The sequence below is a fragment of the Anomaloglossus baeobatrachus genome, chromosome 10, assembly GCF_048569485.1.
Source record: "Anomaloglossus baeobatrachus isolate aAnoBae1 chromosome 10, aAnoBae1.hap1, whole genome shotgun sequence".
Lineage (NCBI taxonomy): Eukaryota > Metazoa > Chordata > Amphibia > Anura > Aromobatidae > Anomaloglossus > Anomaloglossus baeobatrachus.
Window position 1 is genome coordinate 33,389,463 of NC_134362.1, and position 22,958 is coordinate 33,412,420.

General features: G+C 52.3%; 1 protein-coding gene across 2 annotated transcripts; it reads left to right on the forward strand.

Annotated features, from left to right (window-relative positions):
* Positions 1-223: 223 nt before the first annotated feature.
* On the forward strand, positions 224-19,126 carry LOC142254620 (uncharacterized). Of its 2 annotated transcripts, none has more exons than XM_075325760.1 (3): positions 224-338; positions 13,506-13,600; positions 18,048-19,126. In XM_075325760.1, exons 2-3 carry the CDS (start codon positions 13,520-13,522, stop codon positions 18,933-18,935), a joined length of 969 nt encoding a protein of 322 aa, XP_075181875.1. In that variant the 5' UTR covers positions 224-338; positions 13,506-13,519; the 3' UTR covers positions 18,936-19,126. The 2 variants fall into 2 exon arrangements, with proteins under 2 accessions (XP_075181875.1, XP_075181876.1); XM_075325761.1 differs by lacking the exon at positions 224-338 and adding an exon at positions 616-843.
* The last annotated feature ends 3,832 nt before the right edge of the window (positions 19,127-22,958 follow it).

Below are 22,958 nucleotides of genomic sequence, written 5' to 3' on the forward strand. Positions count from 1 at the left end.
CTGGAGTATAATACAGGAGGTAACTCAGGATCAATACAGGATAAGTAATGTAATGTATGTACACAGTGACTGCACCAGCAGAATAGTGAGTGCAGCTCTGGAGTGTAATACAGGAGGTAACTCAGGATCAATACAGGATAAGTAATGTAATGTATGTACACAGTGACTGCTCCAGCAGAACAGTGAGTGCAGCTCTGGAGTATAATACAGGATGTAACTCAGCCCAGCTACGTGGATGACAGAGTCATCAGACGCGTCAATCATCAAAGGAGGACGGCGAACAGCGGCAAAAGGATGGACAGGAGCCGAAAAAGAGGACGCCTATCCGACCAGAACAGGTCATTTGCATACGTGGCTGCAGATTAAGTTATTTCTGGGGTCTGCAAGGGGAGTCAGGGAACAAGGTGCACCTTCCTAGAATGCAGCCCAGGAGCTGTAGAAGGGGAGACTCTTGGTTCAATACTGAAAAAACTGGTGACAGGGTCCCTTTAAGTGTGACCCAGCCGGAGCAGTGCAGGCGCCCCGCCCCCCTCTATCTCTCCGGCCGGAGCAGTGCAGGCGCTCCGCCCCCCTCTATCTCTCCGGCCGGAGCAGTGCAGGCGCTCCGCCCCCCTCTATCTCTCCGGCCGGAGCAGTGCAGGCGCCCCGCCCCCCTCTATCTCTCCGGCCGGAGCAGTGCAGGCGCCCCGCCCCCTCTCTCTGGTGCAGACGGGAGCAGCAGTACGCAGAGCACACAGGAGGGGAGGGCGCCCTCTGCTGGAGGCTGTGTGTGCACCGCAGGAGCAGTAAATGAAAGTGAACGGCCCGCTCTGCAGTCCCTGCAACCGCACAAGTCACACATAGGTAAAGCCGGCCATGCACATATACACTAGCACTGGTGTGCAGCCCCCCTTCCTCACCGAGGTGCCCCCTTTTCCTCTGGCTCCAGGCCCCGCTGCCCCCGTCCTCACCACGTGTAGTCAGCAGGGCGGCAGAGGCAGGGAGCTGCGGATTATGTGCGGCTGAAGCGACAGGTAAAGTGCGGGCGCAGAGCAGGGGGTGATATCGGGGTTCAGAGAGAGCTGGGGGCGCCCTCACTGCATGGAGTAATGGGCGAGGAGCAGGGCACAGATAATGGGGTGCGGTGTACAAAGTGATGGGGGCAGTGCAGATCATAGGATGGGGGGGACAGATCATACAGAGCAATGTGGGGGCAGTATATACAGTATAATGTGGGGGTGCAGATCATACAGTATAATGTGGGGGGGAGTATATACAGTATAATGTGGAGGTGCAGTATATACAGTATAATGTGGAGGTGCAGTATATACAGTATAATGTGGAGGTGCAGTATATACAGTATAATGTGGGGGACAGATCATACAGAGCAATGTGGGGGCAGTATATACAGTATAATGTGGGGGTGCAGATCATACAGAGCAATGTGGGGGCAGTATATACAGTATAATGTGGAGGTGCAGTATATACAGTATAATGTGGAGGTGCAGATCATACAGAGCAATGTGGGGGCAGTATATACAGTATAATGTGGAGGTGCAGTATATACAGTATAATGTGGGGGTGCAGATCATACAGAGCAATGTGGGGGCAGTATATACAGTATAATGTGGAGGTGCAGTATATACAGTATAATGTGGAGGTGCAGTATATACAGTATAATGTGGGGGTGCAGATCATACAGAGCAATGTGGGGGCAGTATATACAGTATAATGTGGGGGTGCAGATCATACAGAGCAATGTGGGGGCAGTATATACAGTATAATGTGGAGGTGCAGATCATACAGAGCAATGTGGGGGGGCAGTATATACAGTATAATGTGGGGGTGCAGATCATACAGAGCAATGTGGGGGCAGTATATACAGTATAATGTGGAGGTGCAGATCATACAGAGCAATGTGGGGGGGCAGTATATACAGTATAATGTGGGGGACAGATCATACAGAGCAATGTGGGGGCAGTATATACAGTATAATGTGGGGGTGCAGATCATACAGAGCAATGTGGGGGGCAGTATATACAGTATAATGTGGAGGTGCAGATCATACAGAGCAATGTGGGGGGGCAGTATATACAGTATAATGTGGGGGTGCAGATCATACAGAGCAATGTGGGGGCAGTATATACAGTATAATGTGGAGGTGCAGATCATACAGAGCAATGTGGGGGGGCAGTATATACAGTATAATGTGGGGGTGCAGATCATACAGAGCAATGTGGGGGGCAGTATATACAGTATAATGTGGAGGTGCAGATCATACAGAGCAATGTGGGGGGCAGTATATACAGTATAATGTGGGGGTGCAGATCATACAGAGCAATGTGGGGGGGCAGTATATACAGTATAATGTGGGGGTGCAGATCATACAGAGCAATGTGGGGGCAGTATATACAGTATAATGTGGAGGTGCAGATCATACAGAGCAATGTGGGGGGGCAGTATATACAGTATAATGTGGGGGTGCAGATCATACAGAGCAATGTGGGGGCAGTATATACAGTATAATGTGGGGGTGCAGATCATACAGAGCAATGTGGGGGGCAGTATATACAGTATAATGTGGAGGTGCAGATCATACAGAGCAATGTGGGGGGCAGTATATACAGTATAATGTGGGGGTGCAGATCATACAGAGCAATGTGGGGGCAGTATATACAGTATAATGTGGGGGTGCAGATCATACAGAGCAATGTGGGGGCAGTATATACAGTATAATGTGGGGGTGCAGATCATACAGAGCAATGTGGGGGGCAGTATATACAGTATAATGTGGGGGTGCAGATCATACAGAGCAATGTGGGGGGGCAGTATATACAGTATAATGTGGGGGTGCAGATCATACAGAGCAATGTGGGGGCAGTATATACAGTATAATGTGGAGGTGCAGATCATACAGAGCAATGTGGGGGGGCAGTATATACAGTATAATGTGGGGGTGCAGATCATACAGAGCAATGTGGGGGCAGTATATACAGTATAATGTGGGGGTGCAGATCATACAGAGCAATGTGGGGGGCAGTATATACAGTATAATGTGGAGGTGCAGATCATACAGAGCAATGTGGGGGGCAGTATATACAGTATAATGTGGGGGTGCAGATCATACAGAGCAATGTGGGGGCAGTATATACAGTATAATGTGGGGGTGCAGATCATACAGAGCAATGTGGGGGCAGTATATACAGTATAATGTGGAGGTGCAGATCATACAGAGCAATGTGGGGGGCAGTATATACAGTATAATGTGGGGGTGCAGATCATACAGAGCAATGTGGGGGCAGTATATACAGTATAATGTGGGGGTGCAGATCATACAGAGCAATGTGGGGGCAGTATATACAGTATAATGTGGGGGTGCAGATCATACAGAGCAATGTGGGGGGCAGTATATACAGTATAATGTGGGGGTGCAGATCATACAGAGCAATGTGGGGGGAGTATATACAGTATAATGTGGGGGTGCAGATCATACAGAGCAATGTGGGGGGCAGTATATACAGTATAATGTGGGGGTGCAGATCATACAGAGCAATGTGGGGGCAGTATATACAGTATAATGTGGGGGTGCAGATCATACAGAGCAATGTGGGGGCAGTATATACAGTATAATGTGGGGGTGCAGATCATACAGAGCAATGTGGGGGGCAGTATATACAGTATAATGTGGGGGTGCAGATCATACAGAGCAATGTGGGGGGAGTATATACAGTATAATGTGGAGGTGCAGATCATACAGAGCAATGTGGGGGGAGTATATACAGTATAATGTGGAGGTGCAGATCATACAGTATAATGTGGGGGTGCAGATCATACAGAGTAATGTGGGGGGAGTATATACAGTATAATGTGGAGGTGCAGATCATACAGTGTAATGTGGGGGGGCAGTATATACAGTATAATGTGGGGGTGCAGATCATACAGTATAATGTGGGGTTGCAGATCATACAGTATAATGTGGGGGTGCAGATCATACAGTATAATGTGGGGGGGCAGTATATACAGTATAATGTGGAGGTGCAGATCATATAGAGCAATGTGGGGGGGCAGTATATACAGTATAATGTGGAGGTGCAGATCATACAGATCAATGTGGGGGGAGTATATACAGTATAATGTGGGGGGCAGATCATACAGAGTAATGTGGGGGGAGTATATACAGTATAATGTGGGGGGCAGATCATACAGAGTAATGTGGGGGGGCAGTATATACAGTATAATGTGGAGGTGCAGATCATACAGTGTAATGTGGGAGGGAGTATATACAGTATAATGTGGGGGTGCAGTTCATACAGAATAATGTGAGGGTGCAAATCATACAGTATAATGTGGGGGTGCAGATCATACTGAATAATATGGGGGGCAGCTCATACAGTATAATGTGGGGGTGCAGATCATACAGAGTAATGTGGGAGTGCAGACTATACATTATAATGTGGGGGGCAGAGTATTGAGAGGGGGCAGATCATACAGAATAATGTGGGGGTGCAGATCATACAGTGTAATGTGGAGGTGCAGATCATACAGTATAATGTGGGGGTGCAGATCATACAGAGTAATGTGGGGGCAGATTATACAGTATAATGTGGGGGTGCAGATCATACAGAATAATGTGGGGGGCAGTATATACAGTATAATGTGGGGGTGCAGATCATACAGTGTAATGTGGAGGTGCAGATCATACAGTATAATGTGGAGGTGCAGATCATACAGTGTAATGTGGAGGTGCAGATCATACAGTGTAATGTGGAGGTGCAGATCATACAGTATAATGTGGGGGTGCAGATCATACAGTGTAATGTGGAGGTGCAGATCATACAGTATAATGTGGGGGTGCAGATCATACAGTGTAATGTGGAGGTGCAGATCATACAGTGTAATGTGGAGGTGCAGATCATACAGTATAATGTGGGGGGGCAGATCATACAGTGTAATGTGGAGGTGCAGATCATACAGTGTAATGTGGAGGTGCAGATCATACAGTATAATGTGGGGGTGCAGATCATACAGTGTAATGTGGAGGTGCAGATCATACAGTATAATGTGGGGGTGCAGATCATACAGAATAATGTGGGGGTGCAGATCATACAGTGTAATGTGGAGGTGCAGATCATACAGTATAATGTGGGGGTGCAGATCATACAGTGTAATGTGGAGGTGCAGATCATACAGTATAATGTGGGGGTGCAGATCATACAGTATAATGTGGAGGTGCAGATCATACAGTATAATGTGGGGGTGCAGATCATACAGAATAATGTGGGGGTGCAGATCATACAGTGTAATGTGGAGGTGCAGATCATACAGTATAATGTGGGGGTGCAGATCATACAGTGTAATGTGGAGGTGCAGATCATACAGTATAATGTGGGGGTGCAGATCATACAGTGTAATGTGGAGGTGCAGATCATACAGTATAATGTGGGGGTGCAGATCATACAGTATAATGTGGAGGTGCAGATCATACAGTATAATGTGGGGGTGCAGATCATACAGTGTAATGTGGAGGTGCAGATCATACAGTATAATGTGGGGGTGCAGTTCATACAGAATAATGTGGGGGGGAGTATATACAGTATAATGTGGGGGTGCAGTTCATACAGAATAATGTGGGGGTGCAAATCATACAGTATAATGTGGGGGTGCAGATCATACTGAATAATATGGGGGGCAGCTCATACAGTATAATGTGGGGGTGCAGATCATACAGAGTAATGTGGGGGTGCAGATTATACATTATAATGTGGTGGGCAGAGTATTGAGAGGGGGCAGATCATACAGAATAATGTGGGGGTGCAGATCATACAGTGTAATGTGGAGGTGCAGATCATACAGTATAATGTGGGGGTGCAGATCATACAGTATAATGTGGGGGTGCAGATCATACAGAATAATATGGGGGGCAGCTCATACAGTATAATGTTGGGGTGCAGATCATACAGAGTAATGTGGGGGTGCAGATTATACATTATAATGTGGGGGGCAGAGTAATGAGGGGGTGCAGATCATACAGAATAATATGGGGGTGCAGATCATACAGAGTAATGTGCGGGGCAGATCATACAGAGTAATGTGGGGGGCAGATTATACAGTATAATGTGGGGGCAGATCATACAGAGTAATGTGGGGGAAAATCATACAGAGTAATGTGGGGGGGGCAGTATATACAGTATAATGTGGGGGTGCAGATCATACAGTATAATGTGGGGGTGCATATTGTACAGAGTAATGTGGGGGTGCAGATCATACAGAGTAATGTGGGGGGCAGATCATACAGAGTAATGTGGGGGTGCAGATCATACAGTATAATGTGGGGGGCAGATCATACAGAGTAATGGGGGGGCAGTATATACAGTATAATGTGGGGGTGCAGATCATACAGTATAATGTGGGGGTGCATATTGTACAGAGTAATGTGGGGGTGCAGATCATACAGAGTAATGTGGGGGCAGATTATACAGTATAATGTTGGGGTGCAGATCATACAGTATAATGTGGGGGCAGATCATACACTGTAATGTGGGGGGGAACAGTATATACAGTATAATGTGGGGGTGCAGATCATACAGAATAATATGGGGGTGCATATCGTACAGAGTAATGTGGGGGTGCAGATCATACAGAGTAATGTGGGGGGCAGATTATACAGTATAATGTGGGGGGCAGATCATACAGAGTAATGTGGGGGGGGCAGTATATATACAGTATAATGTGGGGGGCAGATCATACAGAGTAATGTGGGGGGGCAGTATATATACAGTATAATGTGGGGGGCAGATCATACAGAGTAATGTGGGGGGGGCAGTATATATACAGTATAATGTGGGGGTGCAGATCATACAGTATAATGTGGGGGTGCAGATCATACAGTATAATGTGGAGGTGCAGATCATACAGTATAATGTGGGAGGGAGTATATACAGTATAATGTGGGGGTGCAGTTCATACAGAATAATGTGGGGGGGAGTATATACAGTATAATGTGGGGGTGCAGTTCATACAGAATAATGTGGGGGTGCAAATCATACAGTATAATGTGGGGGTGCAGATCATACTGAATAATATGGGGGGCAGCTCATACAGTATAATGTGGGGGTGCAGATCATACAGAGTAATGTGGGGGTGCAGATTATACATTATAATGTGGGGGGCAGAGTATTGAGAGGGGGCAGATCATACAGAATAATGTGGGGGTGCAGATCATACAGTGTAATGTGGAGGTGCAGATCATACAGTATAATGTGGGGGTGCAGATCATACAGTATAATGTGGGGGTGCAGATCATACAGAATAATATGGGGGGCAGCTCATACAGTATAATGTTGGGGTGCAGATCATACAGAGTAATGTGGGGGTGCAGATTATACATTATAATGTGGGGGGCAGAGTAATGAGGGGGTGCAGATCATACAGAATAATATGGGGGTGCAGATCATACAGAGTAATGTGCGGGGCAGATCATACAGAGTAATGTGGGGGGCAGATTATACAGTATAATGTGGGGGCAGATCATACAGAGTAATGTGGGGGTGCAGATCATACAGAGTAATGTGGGGGAAAATCATACAGAGTAATGTGGGGGGGGCAGTATATACAGTATAATGTGGGGGTGCAGATCATACAGTATAATGTGGGGGTGCATATTGTACAGAGTAATGTGGGGGTGCAGATCATACAGAGTAATGTGGGGGCAGATTATACAGTATAATGTGGGGGGCAGATCATACAGAGTAATGTGGGGGTGCAGATCATACAGTATAATGTGGGGGGCAGATCATACAGAGTAATGGGGGGGCAGTATATACAGTATAATGTGGGGGTGCAGATCATACAGTATAATGTGGGGGTGCATATTGTACAGAGTAATGTGGGGGTGCAGATCATACAGAGTAATGTGGGGGCAGATTATACAGTATAATGTTGGGGTGCAGATCATACAGTATAATGTGGGGGCAGATCATACACTGTAATGTGGGGGGGAACAGTATATACAGTATAATGTGGGGGTGCAGATCATACAGAATAATATGGGGGTGCATATCGTACAGAGTAATGTGGGGGTGCAGATCATACAGAGTAATGTGGGGGGCAGATTATACAGTATAATGTGGGGGGCAGATCATACAGAGTAATGTGGGGGGGGGGCAGTATATATACAGTATAATGTGGGGGGCAGATCATACAGAGTAATGTGGGGGGGGCAGTATATATACAGTATAATGTGGGGGGCAGATCATACAGAGTAATGTGGGGGGGCAGTATATATACAGTATAATGTGGGGGGCAGATCATACAGAGTAATGTGGGGGGGGGCAGTATATATACAGTATAATGTGGGGGTGCAGATCATACAGTATAATGTGGGGGTGCATATCGTACAGAGTAATGTGGGGGTGCAGATCATACAGAGTAATGTGGGGGGCAGGTTATACAGTGTACTATGTGGGTGCAGTATATACAGTATAATGTAGGGATGCGCAGGATAAGTATAATGTGGGGTGCAGTACATACAGCATAATCGTGAGGTGCAGCCGTCACATATAAGAGGCTCCTTTACTAATCAGAATCATAATGTATTTACATTAAGGTGACTGTAGTATCAGCTCATGAATTTTTCTTTATAGTCACCTCCCTTCATATTAGGCCGCACTGGGCTCTGCTGTTCCCCTCCCTTGATATAAGGTTGTGCTGGGCTCTGCTGTTCCCTTCCTTCAATATTAAGTGGTGCTGAGCTCTGCTTTTCTTTTCTCGATATTAGACCGTTCTGTGCTCTTCTGTTCTCTTCCCTCGATACAAGGCCATGCTGGGCTCTGCTATTCCCCTCCCTCACTATAAGGCCATGCTGGGCTCTGCTGTTCCCCTTCCTTGATATAAGGCCATGCTGGGCTCTGCTATTCCCCTCCCTCACTATAAGGCCATGCTGGGCTCTGCTGTTCCCCTTCTTTGATATAAGGCCATGCTGGGCTCTGCTGTTCCCCTTCTTTGATATAAGGCCATGTGTCAGGGCCGGGAGGACTGGTGGGCCCAGGAGGTGGATCCACTGGACCGAGTACCCCACCGGGGGGCAGAGTACACGGCAGCCGGAGCACTGGCGTGGCCGGGACGGTTATAACCGGGTCACTAGGGTCACAGAGTTCTATAGGATACTGCAGGAAACAGGCACAGGTACCCGGTAGCAAAGGACAAACAGTAACAGGACACAGGACACAGCACAAGGGGACCTGAGCACCTAGCTCTAAAGACAAGCAAAAGGACACGTTGATCAGGCCCCGCCCACATGGAAAGGCAAGTCTTATATACCCAGCACAGCCCCATGTCATTACCTGCATCAGGTGTGCTGGGCCCATAAGACCAGGAGAGTGGGCGCGGCCTGGTCCTATACAGAACCATGAGGCCAATACTCAAAGTCAGACTCCTGAGACCAGGAGCAGGAGTCAGGGGAGCAGGAGCGGGAGCGGCAGCCATGACTGGGACACATGGAGTGGATCAGTGGGTAAGGAGTGGTGCTGGGACACTGGGAGCGTGACAGTACCCCCCCCTCTAAGCCCCCCCCTCCGAGCACAGAACCCCAGGGGCACCCCGGATCGAGACACCGGGCCGGGGCCCAACGCAAAGGCGGGGAAGGACCTCTGACCCCGTACCGCCTTCTTAGCCGCACGGCGCTTAGCCGATCTACCAGCAGTGGCAGCGGGGGCAACGGGAAGAGGAGGACCGACAGAAACAGTACTGACATCGTGGAGAACCGGCCCGGGCGACTCGGACCGGGCACAGGACGGTGACTCATCCCCGGTAGCTGGTGGCATCAGAGTCTCAATCGTCGGGGACGGTGGAACGACGCTGGGGTGCGTCATCACTTCCGGTTCCGGTGGCACCACAGGCACAAGTGCCAGGATCTGTGGTACAACGCTGGACTGCGTCATTTTCTCCTGTTCTTGTGACATGATAGGATCAGGTGCCAGGGGCTGAGGGACGGGCTGAAGACAGGTATCATGGCACGAGGGACTCCAGCGAGAGATTGCGCCGGAGCGCCAACTGATGTCAGGATCATGGAGTTTAAGCCAGGGCAGACCCAGCAGGAGCTCAGGAGCCATTCTCGGGATGACATAAAACGCAATAGTCTCAGTGTGCAGGGTACCAATACAAAGTCTCACGGGTTCGGTGGTGTACCGGACAGGTTCGTATAATTGTTTTCCGTCCACGGAGGCGAACCAGAGGGGTTTTGCAAGCGGGATGACCGGTATCCGATAACGGTCCACGGTAGCTTGTTGGATGAAATTACCCGCTGCTCCCGAATCAATGTGAGCCTCTGCCGTGAACTGGGTCTTCTCGGTCGTGACCTGGACAGTCTGTGTAACCGGGACTGACGGGATTCCGGTACCAAGGGTGGCGGTTCCCACCATCCCTTGGACTTGGGGTCTTCCTGGCCTCTCAGGGCAAGAGCGGAGCAGATGTGAACCGCTTCCACAATAGAAGCACAGGCCCCGGGCGAGTCGCTCTGCACAACGTTGCTCGGCTTGGCTCAGCCGGTCTATTTGCATTGGCTCAGGAGTGGAGTCGCAGAACGGCAGTGGCGGGGGAACGGTAGACCTCTGCGGGACAAAGGCGTGACGGACTGGTCGCTTTTCCCGGGATACCTCCTTGGTTCGTTCCTGAAAACGGAGATCAATCCGGGTGGCTAGTGATACCAAAGCATCCAAGGTACGGGGAACATCACGACCGGCTAATTCGTCCTTGATGCGACCGGAGAGCCCCTCCCAGAAGGCGGCAGTCAAGGCCTCATTGTTCCAGCCTAGCTCGGAGGCAAGCGTGCGGAACTGAATGGCGTATTGGCCGACGGTCAGGGTCCCTTGGCGTAGCCGGAGGAGCGAGGAGGTAACCGCGGTACTGCGTCCCGGTTCATCGAAGGTACTTCGGAAAGCCTGCAGGAATTCCCGGATGTCGGTCGTCACCGGATCCTCGTTCTCCCACAACGGATTTATCCAGGCCAACGCCTCGCCTTCCAGGTGCGACATCACAAAGGCTATCTTGGCTTGGTCGGAAGCGAAGAGGTGCGGGAGTAATTTGAAGTGCAGCGAGCACTGGTTCAAAAACCCCCGGCAGTTCTTGGGGTCCCCGGCATACCGAGGCGGAGCAGCGAGGCGAAGTTGCGAGGCTGCAGAGACAACAGGTTCAGACGTAGAGACTGGTTGCTGCGTGGACTCAGATGAGACGGCTGTCTGTAGCGTATATAACCGGTGGTCCACGGACGCCAGGAATTTCAGCATCCGGCTCAGGGTTTCACGCTGTTGTGCCAGCTCTTGGCGCAGCTCAGCCAGCTCTGATGTTTGTGCTCCAGCGGGATCCATGGCCTGATCAATCTGTCAGGGCCGGGAGGACTGGTGGGCCCAGGAGGTGGATCCACTGGACCGAGTACCCCACCGGGGGGCAGAGTACACGGCAGCCGGAGCACTGGCGTGGCCGGGACGGTTATAACCGGGTCACTAGGGTCACAGAGTTCTATAGGATACTGCAGGAAACAGGCACAGGTACCCGGTAGCAAAGGACAAACAGTAACAGGACACAGCACAAGGGGACCTGAGCACCTAGCTCTAAAGACAAGCAAAAGGACACGTTGATCAGGCCCCGCCCACATGGAAAGGCAAGTCTTATATACCCAGCACAGCCCCATGTCATTACCTGCATCAGGTGTGCTGGGCCCATAAGACCAGGAGAGTGGGCGCGGCCTGGTCCTATACAGAACCATGAGGCCAATACTCAAAGTCAGACTCCTGAGACCAGGAGCAGGAGTCAGGGGAGCAGGAGCGGGAGCGGCAGCCATGACTGGTGGACACATGGAGTGGATCAGTGGGTAAGGAGTGGTGCTGGGACACTGGGAGCGTGACACCATGCTGGGCTCTGCTGTTCCCCTTCTTTGATATAAGGCCATGCTGGGCTCTGCTGTTCCCCTTCTTTGATATAAGGCCATGCTGGGCTCTGCTGTTCCCCTTTTTTGATATAAGGCCATGCTGGGCTCTGCTGTTCCCCTTCCTTGATATAAGGCCATGCTGGGCTCTGCTGTTCCCCTTCCTTGATATAAGGCCATGCTGGGCTCTGCTGTTCCCCTTCTTTGATATAAGGCCATGCTGGGCTCTGCTGTTCCCCTTCCTTGATATAAGGCCATGCTGGGCTCTGCTGTTCCCCTTTTTTGATATAAGGCCATGCTGGGCTCTGCTGTTCCCCTTCCTTGATATAAGGCCATGCTGGGCTCTGCTGTTCCCCTTCCTTGATATAAGGCCATGCTGGGCTCTGCTATTCCCCTCCCTCACTATTAGGCCATGCTGGGCTCTGCTGTTCCCCTTTCTTGATATAAGGCCATGCTGAGCTCTGCTGTTCCCCTTTCTTGATATAAGGCCATGCTGGGCTCTGCTGTTCCCCTTCCTTGATATAAGGCCATGCTGGGCTCTGCTGTTCTCTTCCCTCACTATTAGGCCATGCTGGGCTCTGCTATTCCCCTCCCTCACTATTAGGCCATGCTGAGCTCTGCTGTTCCCCTTTCTTGATATAAGGCCATGCTGAGCTCTGCTGTTCCCCTTTCTTGATATAAGGCCATGCTGAGCTCTGTTGTTCCCCTTTCTTGATATAAGGCCATGCTGGGCTCTGCTATTCCCCTCCCTCACTATAAGGCCATGCTGGGCTCTGCTATTCCCCTCCCTCACTATAAGGCCATGCTGGGCTCTGCTATTCCCCTCCCTCACTATAAGGCCATGCTGGGCTCTGCTATTCCCCTCCCTCACTATAAGGCCATGCTGGGCTCTGCTATTCCCCTCCCTCACTATAAGGCCATGCTGGGCTCTGCTGTTCCCCTTCCTTGATATAAGGCCATGCTGGGCTCTGCTGTTCCCCTCCCTCACTATTAGGCCATGCTGGGCTCTGCTGTTCCCCTTCCTTGATATAAGGCCATGCTGGGCTCTGTTGTTCCTCTCCCTCAATATAATGCCATGCTGGGCTCTGTTGTTTCCCTTCCTTGATATAAGGCCATGCTGGGCTCTGTTGTTCCTCTCCCTCCATGTTGTGCTGGGCTCTGCTGCACTGATACTAGTCCTGTTAGGAGTAGCAGGGCTTCGTCTGGTCCAGCCGCAGAATGTGTTCTCCATCTTTTGGCAGCCGCCCTGTGCTGTTTATATAGAGGGGCGCTGGTCGCATGGCGGCTGCTCCCCCAGGTTGTTGTATGCAGACATCGCGGCCCTGTGCTGTTTATATAGAGGGGCGCTGGTCGCATGGCGGCTGCTCCCCCAGGTTGTTGTATGCAGACATCGCGGCCCTATGCTGTGTATATGGAGGGGCGCTGGTCGCGCGGCGGCTGCTCCCCCGTGTTGTTGTGTGCAGACATCTCGGCCCTGTGCTGTGTATATGGAGGGGCGCTGGTCGCGCGGCGGCTGCTCCCCCGGGTTGTTGTGTGCAGACATCTCGGCCCTGTCCGCTATCGATGTGCCAATCTCCCCCATCATTTTTGTTTTCATATTTTCCAGGGAGAAAAATCTAAATGGAGTCACAAAAGTTGCACAAAAAGAAGAAGAAGAAGAAGACGTGTGTGCAGAGGCGTCACCGCTCCCAGCAGTATGAGGTACTCCCATCATTGGGGCTCCTTCAGTTGCACGTATTAAATGTCCATATGCAGAACTGATAGCAATACTGACATAGGATGTAACACACACACACTGATGACATACGGATGACAGTACAGCAGCCTCGCCGCACACCGCCACTGGTAAGACTGCCATGCCTCTGCTGGCTGTGACACACAATGGAGGCTAGTCGTGCCTATTGGACCACATTGGTGGAGTTCATTGGGTTATCCATCACTTTACATGAAAATTAGAAGGAATGAAGAACAGTGCGCATGCGCACTGCGGATATACTGTACGGGTGCTAAAAAGACTTCCACCATCAGTAAGTCATCACCGCTCCTCTGGATGGTTGATAACTTTTTTTCTTCAGACATCCGCTTTAATAATGTTGTGTTCTGATATTAAAGGGAACCTGTCACCAGATTTGGGGCCTATAAGCTGCGGCCACCACCAGTGGGCTCTTATATACAGCATTCTAACATGCTGTATATAAGAGCCCAGGCCGCTGTGTAGAACTTAAAAAACACTTTTATTATACTAATCTAAGAGGCGGTCCGATCCGATAGGTGTCGCTGCTCTCCAGTCTGGCACCTCCTCTCTCCATTCTGGCGCCTCCTCTCTCCGGTCTGTCGCCTCCTCTCTCCAGTATGGTGCCTCCTCTCTCCGGTCTGGCGCCTCCTCTCTCCAGCCTGGCGCCTCCTCTCTCCGGCCTGGCGCCTCCTCTCTCCGGCCTGGCGCCTCCTCTCTCCAGCCTGGCGCCTCCTCTCTCTGGCCTGGCGCCTCCTCTGTCCAGCCTGGCGCCTCCTCTCTCCGGCCTGGCGCCTCCTCTCTCCGGTCTGGTGCCTCCTCTCTCCGGCCTGGCGCCTCCTCTCTCCGGCCTGGCGCCTCCTCTCTCCTGTCTGGTGCCTCCTTTCTCCGGCCTGGCGCCTCCTCTCTTCGGTCTGGCGCCTCCTCTCTCTGGCCTGGCGCCTCCTCTCTCTGGCCTGGCGCCTCCTCTCTCCGGTCTGGCGCCTCCTCTCTCCGGCCTGGCGCCTCCTCTCTCCAGTCTGGTGCCTCCTCTCTCCGGCCTGGCGTCTCCTCTCTCCAGTCTGGCGCCTCCTTTCTCCGGTCTGGCGCCTCCTTTCTCCGGTCTGGCGCCTCCTTTCTCTGGTCTGGCGCCTCCTTTCTCTGGTCTGGCGCCTCCTTTCTCTGGTCTGGCGCCTCCTTTCTCTGGTCTGGCGCCTCCTCTCTCCAGCCTGGTGCCTCCTCTCTCCAGTCTGGCGCCTCCTTTCTCCGGTCTGGCGCCTCCTTCTCCAGACTGGTGCCTCCTCTCTCCAGCCTGGCGCCTCCTCTCTCCAGCCTGGCGCCTCCTCTCTCCAGCCTGGCGCCTCCTCTCTCCAGCCTGGCGCCTCCTCTCTCCGGCCTGGCGCCGCCTCTCTCCATTCTGGCAACTCCTCTCTCCAATCTAGCGCCTCCTCTCTCCAGTCTAGCGCCTCCTCTCTCCAGTCTAGCGCCTCCTCTCTCCAGCCTGGCGCCTCCTCTCTCCGGCCTGGCGTCGCCTCTCTCCATTCTGGCGCCTCCTCTCTCTGGCCTGGCGCCTCCTCTCTCCAACCTGGCGCCTCCTCTCTCCGGCCCGGCGCCGCCTCTCTCCATTCTGGCAACTCCTCTCTCCGGTCTGGAGCCTCCTCTCTCCGGTCTGGCGCCTCCTCTCTCTGGCCTGGCGCCTCCTCTCTCCAGTCTGGCGTCTCCTCTCCAGTCTAGCGCCTCCTCTCTCCAGTCTGGCGCCTCCTCTCTCCGGTCTGGCGTCTCCTCTCTCTGGCCTGGCGCCTCCTCTCTCCGGTCTGGCGTCTCCTCTCTCTGGCCTGGCGCCTCCTCTCTCTGGTCTGGCGTCTCCTCTCTCTGGCCTGGCGCCTCCTCTCTCCAGTCTGGCATTTCCTTTCTGCAGTGATCGCCGTCCTGCTTCATCTGAGGCCCGTGCGCATGAGGCATTCTACATCATCATCACAGCCCGCCACTGCGCACCTGTGCAGTCACACTTTGATCTGTCCTGCTCAGGGCAAATCAAAGTATTGTAGTGCACATGCGCAGGTGATCTTTAACCTTTTCTCGCACATGCGCACTACAGTACTTTGATCTGCCCTCAGCAAGGCAGATCATAGTGCGAGTGCACAGGACCTCAATGTCGGCCTGTGTGGATGACGTAGACGTGTTATCCATACTGGGCTGGGAAAAAGAAGGACAAAGATTGATGCAGAAAGTAGGTGCCGGACCAGAGAGCTGTGACGCCCATCGGACCGGAAAGCTGCGACGCCCATCGGACAGGAGAGCTGCGACGCCCATCGGACAGGAGAGCTGTGACGCCCATCGGACAGGAGAGCTGTGACGCCCATCGGACAGGAGAGCTGTGACGCCCATCGGACAGGAGAGCTGTGACGCCCATCGGACAGGAGAGCTGTGACGCCCATCGGACAGGAGAGCTGTGACGCCCATCGGACAGGAGAGCTGTGACGCCCATCGGACAGGAGAGCTGTGACGCCCATCGGACAGGAGAGCTGTGACGCCCATCGGACAGGAGAGCGGTGACGCCCATCGGACAGGAGAGCGGTGAAGCCCATCGGACAGCAGAGCTGCGACGCCCATGGGACCGGAGAGCTGCGACGCCCATCGGACAGGAGAGCTGCGACGCCCATCGGACAGGATAGCTGTGACACCCATCGGACAGGAGAGCTGCGACGCCCATCGAACAGGAGAGCTGCGACGCCCATCGGACAGGAGAGCTGTGACGCCCATCGGACAGGAGAGCGGTGACGCCCATCGGACAGGAGAGCGGTGAAGCCCATCGGACAGCAGAGCTGTGATGCGCATGGGACCGGAGAGCTGCGACGCCCATCGGACAGGAGAGCTGCGACGCCCATCGGACAGGAGAGCTGCGACGCCCATCGGACCGGAGAGCTGCGACGCCCATCGGACAGCAGAGTTGCGACGGCCATCGGACAGGAGAGCTGCGACGCCCATCGGACAGGAGAGCGGTGAAGCCCATCGGACAGCAAAGCTGTGACGTCCATGGGACCGGAGAGCTGTGACGCCCATCGGACAGGAGAGCTGCGACGCCCATCGGACTGGAGAGCTGCGACGCCCATCGGACTGGAGAGCTGCGACGCCCATCGGACAGGAGAGCGGTGACGCCCATCGGACCGGAGAGCTGCGACGCCCATCGGACCGGAGAGCTGTGACGCCCATCGGACAGGAGAGCTGTGACGCCCATCGGACAGGAGAGCTGTGACGCCCATCGGACAGGAGAGCGGTGACGCCCATCGGACAGGAGAGCGGTGAAGCCCATCGGACAGCAGAGCTGTGACGCCAATGGGACCGGAGAGCTGCGACGCCCATGGGACCGGAGAGCTGTGACGCCCATCGGACAGGAGAGCTGCGACGCCCATCGGACAGGAGAGCTGCGACGCCCATCGGACAGGAGAGCTGCGACGCCCATCGGACCGGAGAGCTGTGATGCCCATCGGACCGGCCCACCCCCTAGATGAGTATTATAAAAATGATTTTTGTTATACAGCGTGGCCGGGGCTCTTATATACAGTGTTCTGGAATGCTGTATATAAGCTCACTGGTGGTGGCCACAGCTTATAGTCGCCAAATCTGGTGACAGGTTCCCTTCAAGAATATGCTGGACCGGGGAGGCGAATGTCAAGTACATTGAGCAATATTTATATATTGTCTTGGACTTCAATTATAGGTGAGGAAGCCGCAGTAGAAAAGTCGGAGAAGCCCTGCCATAGACAATGAATGGAGCAGATACGTGACCATTACTCCACTTTTTATGTTATACAGAGCGGCCTGGGCTCTTATATACAGTATTCTAGAATACTTTATATAAGAGCTCACTGGTGGTGACTGCAGCTCCTAAGGGAAAAACCTGGTGACAGATTTCCTTTAATGAGAACCTGTCACTTGCCATAAATACTTATTTACCTGGTGTAAATGCCTCTTTTCTCCTGAATCCGGTGATGTTTTTCTTTTTTTTCCTGTGTATCTCTATTCCTGAGATATGACCCTGTATGCAAATATATTTTAGCCAAGTGGGTGTGGTCCATAAAGGACACCAGCTAAGGAAAGTTGAGGACCACGCCCATTTGGATAAAAGTGCTAGATTTCCAAAAAAGAAAGATAGGGCCATATCTCAGGAAAGGAGAGGCGCAGGAACAAAAGAAAAACAATGTCCGATTCAGGAGAAGAGCAGAATTTACACCAGGTTAAAAAATATATATAGTTATGGTAAGTGACAAGTCGTCTTTAACTGTTGATATCTGCTATATGTCATATCCACTGTCTGTGACATTTGTGTTTTTGTGCAGTTTCTGTACCTAAATATAAGGGTTTAGCCAACTTTTTGTGCAATTTTTCTCCGCATCAAATATCTAATTTTTGCAATTTTTCTCTTTTCATTCGAAGCTGGGTGAACCCTTAACATTGGAGGACATGCTCTTGGTATGTCTTTTGGAAGATAGTATGAAAAGTAAAGTAAAGAATGGCAAACGGAAGAAGCAGGAATCCAAACCTAAAAAGGCGGGCAGCACACTCCCAAGGAAGGTCAAAAACGTTTCAAAATCTAGCCAGAAAGGCCAAGACGTGAACCCCGACAGTGATGGCAAATCGAAAAAGAAGAAGCGAAAGAAGAGAGCGGCCACAAAAACTGATGAGATTTGCTCACCGCAGAAAAGAAGCGATATCTCTGATGACCCTTTCGAGTCACCAGTCAAGAAAGCCAAGAAGAAAAAGCTGGAGATGCCCTGGAAAATCCATGCAAGTTTTTCATCATGGATGGAGCACAGTGGACTTCCGATAGGGAACATCAGTGGTGGGAAAACGCAAAAGAGTAGCAACATAGCGGCCACCAATGACCCGAAATGTATGGGTAGACCAACGTATGCGAATGGGGTAAGTCAAAGAGGAAGAAATTCAGTGCCTTTACATCAAAGCGAGAGGAAATTTGGGGTGACCAATCTTTGTTCGGAGGAGCCCCTAGATCTCTCGCTACCATCTCGGATTAGAGCCAAGAAGAATGTCCTGAGTCCAAGGGATGACGTCATCGCAATAAATTCTCCATCACCTACCGCGAGGGCTACGGCTTCCAAAAATGAGAAATTTACATTTTCCTTCAATCCTTCGGAAAATCCTGAAAACACAAATTTCAACCAGATTCTGCTGAACCCCGACTATTTCTTCAAAAGGAAAGGAGAATCCGGTAAAGCAATTGCAGTCACTCCTCCATTACTCACAATACAGAACGGCAAAAAAAGCCATGGGAAAAGAAAAAAATCTGAGCAATCCAAGAAATGAAGTATGAGTTTATTTTGTCTTTATGTAATTGTACATTTTTGGTTTTACATGAAATGTTTACTACAAAGTTGCAAAAGTTTACACAGTTTTGCTGGATCCACTTGGAATTCAGCAACTTATGGAAAGTCAGAAGTAGCAGAACTCCGCGAAGCCGCGTTATATCAGGGGGGATTTTGTATCAGATTTGTGAATGTAGCTCTGAATGTGGCTGTAATAAAGTTTTTGTTTATTCTTGCTGCTTTTAGTTTATCAGTTTATCATTTTGTGATTGTTATTGAAACCATCTTTCTTAGTCCTGACTTACCAATGAGCTTGTGATATACAGTGTGTCCACCCATATCCTGTCCACCGCCATTAACTTGAGAACGGCGGCAGCTATAGGCATAGAAGTGGTGTCTAGGTGTAGTAAAGTAGCCATGTGCTACACAATGAAACCACCTATAGCTCCACCTGGTGGAAAACAACGGAGTTAGCATTTCTTTGTCGCTCCATTGGGAGACCCAGACAATTGGGTGTATAGCTACTGCCTCCGGAGGCCACACAAAGTATTACACTCAAAAGTGTAAACCCCTCCCCTCTGCTATACACCCTCCCGTGCATCACGGGCTCCTCAGTTTTTATGCTTTGTGCGAAGGAGGCACACATGCACGCATAGCTCCACAATTTAGTCAACAGCAGCTGCTGACTAGGTCGGATGGAAGAAAAGAGGGCCCATAACAGGGCCCCCAGCATGCTCCCTTCTCACCCCACTCTTGTCGGCGGTGTTGTTAAGGTTGCGGTACCCATTGCGGGTACATAGGCAGGAGCCACATGCTGTTTTCCTTCCCCATCCCTTTAGGGCTCTGGGTGAAGTGGGATCCTAATCGGTCTCCAGGCACTGGGACCGTGCTCCCTCCGCAGCCCCTGGGGAATCTGCTGGACAGGAGCCGGGTATCGTCAGGGACAAGGCCCTGCTACTGTGAGGTACTCTGTGTCCCCGTGGGGACCGCGCATGGAGCGCTTGTGCCATACACACTGCAGCACTGCTGGGTGTGTTAGTGCGCCGGGGACTACCGCGCCGGCCGTGCTTATTTGCAGGCCGCGCTTATAACTTTAGTCCCCGGCTTTTGCGGCCTAGTTTCGCTTATTCCCGCCTACAGGCCTGCCAGTCAGGGGAAGGGCGGGACGCTGCACAGGACGGCAGCACTGAGGGCTGGAGCATACTCTGTATCCTCCTCCCCCCTCACTCAGCACAGTGGGGCACTAGATTCCCGCACTTTCTAGGGCACGCCCACGGCCCCCTCCTCCCCACAGAACGCCGGCAGCCATTACTGTCAGCACTTCTGACGCTGGAGAGGAGAGACAACATCAGGGGGGCCCGGGCACGGATTCTGGTGATCACACAACCGCTGTGAGCGGTCGGTAAGCAGCACCTGAGGTGCTGGCCCCACTGAGTGCCGAAGTGTACATGTATATATATGTGCTTGTTGTATGGTCGCACTGTTGCTTTTTGGCTACTCCTAGAGAAGCCTTACAGTCCAGCCCCGGGCACTGTTCAATCATTATACCACCCCCGGACCTGCCAGTCAGGAGGAAGGGCGGGACAGTCGGGCTGACGCCGACAGTGAGGGCCGGAGCACACTTCGCTGTCCTCCGCCCCCCTCACTAATCACGCTACGGAACTGATCCCCTCAAGGACTCAGTGTCCCCTTGGGGACGGTGCAGAGAGCAGCTTCGCCTCAGACTTGGCGACTACCGCGCCGACCGCGCCTGCTTGCCGGCCGCGGTCTGTAACTTTAGTTCCCGGCTTTTGCGGCCTAGCGCCTTAAACTCTCGTCCCTGGCCCTGCCAGTCAGGGGGAAGGGCGGGACGGTCAGTCGGAGGCTAGCAGTGACGGCTGGAGCACACTTGGCTGTCCTCCGCCTCCCTCACGTTTCGCTCAGGGCACCAGATTCCTGCACTTTTGGGGTTACGCCTACGGCTCCCCCCTCCACTGTACACGCCGACAGCCATGTTTTCAGCAGCACATACTGCTTCAGGGTCGGTACACCAGGGGGCTTCTTCTCGATGCTGGGCCCCCTAGAGTGATGAACTGTATATGGGATACACTGTATATATGGCTATATAATGTTTGAATGCAGTTTCACTGGTTGAGCTTCGCCGGCGTTCCCTGTCCAGGCGGCAGGGACAGAGTTACAGCTTTGCTGAGAAACTCTCTAGGTCATTTTCACTATCCATGTCTCAGGCTATGGACAAATGGTCGGCTAAGAGACTAGGAGTTTGCAGTCCAGACCGGCCCCTTACACAGGCCCCGGGCACTGCGGGATCGCCCCAGGCCTCCCTCGGTCTGCGACGAAGCGTGTTCCTGGGGTGGCCTCTAGTTAGTACGTGGTAAACTCCAGCACGAACCGCAGTCCCAGTCCTGCTAAGCAGCCTTGCTTGGAATCTTCCCCGACTTCTAGGGTCTCAGCTTGAGGACCCTCTAGAGGATGGGGCGGAGGTCGCAACCCAGGACTCTGTCCGGACGTGGCTCTCAAGGCTTCACAGATTCTGTCCAGAAGCACACCTTCCCGGACAAGCGTTTTACTGAACGCCTTATAACACACGTTGTCCCTTCCCCTCTGACGTTGTTAAGGTTTCGGCTCAGTGTCATAATGTGCCCGCCAGTCTCGGACTGGCGGCTAGCTCAGTAGTAGCAGTGGCTGGCGGGTCCACGCTCAAGAATGCCACGGACAGACAGATAGAACTCCTAATGGGATCCATCTATGAAGCCATAGGCGCGTCCGTTGCCCCAGCCTTTGCAGGGGTGGGCACTCCAGGCTATCTCAGCTGCTCTGTCTCAGATCAATGCGGTCATCCTGTGCTCCGCAATTAGCGTCTTTGACGTCTCAGGCGGTGGTATTTTCATCCTCCGCCGTGCACAGAGAACCTTTTCTGCATGGCGGTCCAGGTCAGGGGAGTGGTCCCCACATGTCCAAGACCGATGTAGGAGACATTCTGTCTTACGGTCACAGGATAGAGCTCAGTTCTCGTCCTCCGACTCGTTGATTCACAGCATCTCCGTCCTCCGAGCGAGCCGATGCACGTTTCCAGTCGGTGAACACTCCGAAGGCAGGAGGAGTTGCGATCCTCGTTCCCCTTCAAGAACGTAGTCACGGCTTTTTACTCCAGCTTGTTCGTGGTACCAGATAGGACGGATCACTCCGCCCCGTTCTGGACTTCACACGGCTCAACGGACGGAGAACCTGACGGTTCCGGATGGAATCTCTCCGCTTGCCATCACCTTTGATGGCCCAAGGAGGTTTCCTAGCATCAATCGACATCAGGGATGCTTATTTCCACGTGCCGATTGTACCAGAATATCAGCGCTTCCTGCGCTTCGCCATAGGGAACGAACACCTTCAGTTCATGGCACTAACTTTCGGCCTGGTGACAGCCCTACGGGCCTTCACCAAGGTCATGACAACGGTGGTAGCGGTCCTACTCTCTCAGGCAATCTGCTGGTCAAGGCCCCCTCTCGGATGGCATGCCAACACAGACTGAACATTGCTCTAGAGACTCTCCAGAGATTCGGGTGGTTCATCAATTTTTCCTAAACTCAAAATTGGCACCGGCCCAATCACTGACATATCTCGGCATGGAGTTTCATACTCTCTCAGCGATAGTGAAGCTTCCGCTGGACAAACAGCGTTCACTACAGACAGGGGTGCAATCGTTCCTTCGAGCCCAGTCACACCCTTGAGGCGCCTCATGCACTTCCTAGAGAAGTTGGTGGCAGCAATAGAGACAGCTCCGTTTGCGCAGATTCATCTGCGCCCACTTTAATGGGACTTTCTCCGCAAATGGGACAGCAAATCGACGTCCCTCGACAAGAACGTTGCTCCTTCTCGGGCAGCCATGGCCTCCCTTCAGTGGTGGCTTCTTCCCACTCTTGTCGAAGGAAAAATTCTTCCTGCCCACATCCTGGGCTGTGGTCACGGCGGACGCGAGTCTGTCAGGGAGTCTTCCTCCACCACAGGGCTCAGGGTACATGGACTCAGCAGA

Coding starts and splice junctions, on each gene's coding strand:
- LOC142254620 (XM_075325760.1), top strand. CDS start 13,520: ATGGAGTCACAAAAGTTGCACAAAAAGAAGAAGAAGAAGAAGACGTGT. Junction 13,601..18,047: donor ACCGCTCCCAGCAGTATGAG/GTACTCCCATCA, acceptor TTTCATTCGAAG/CTGGGTGAACCCTTAACATT.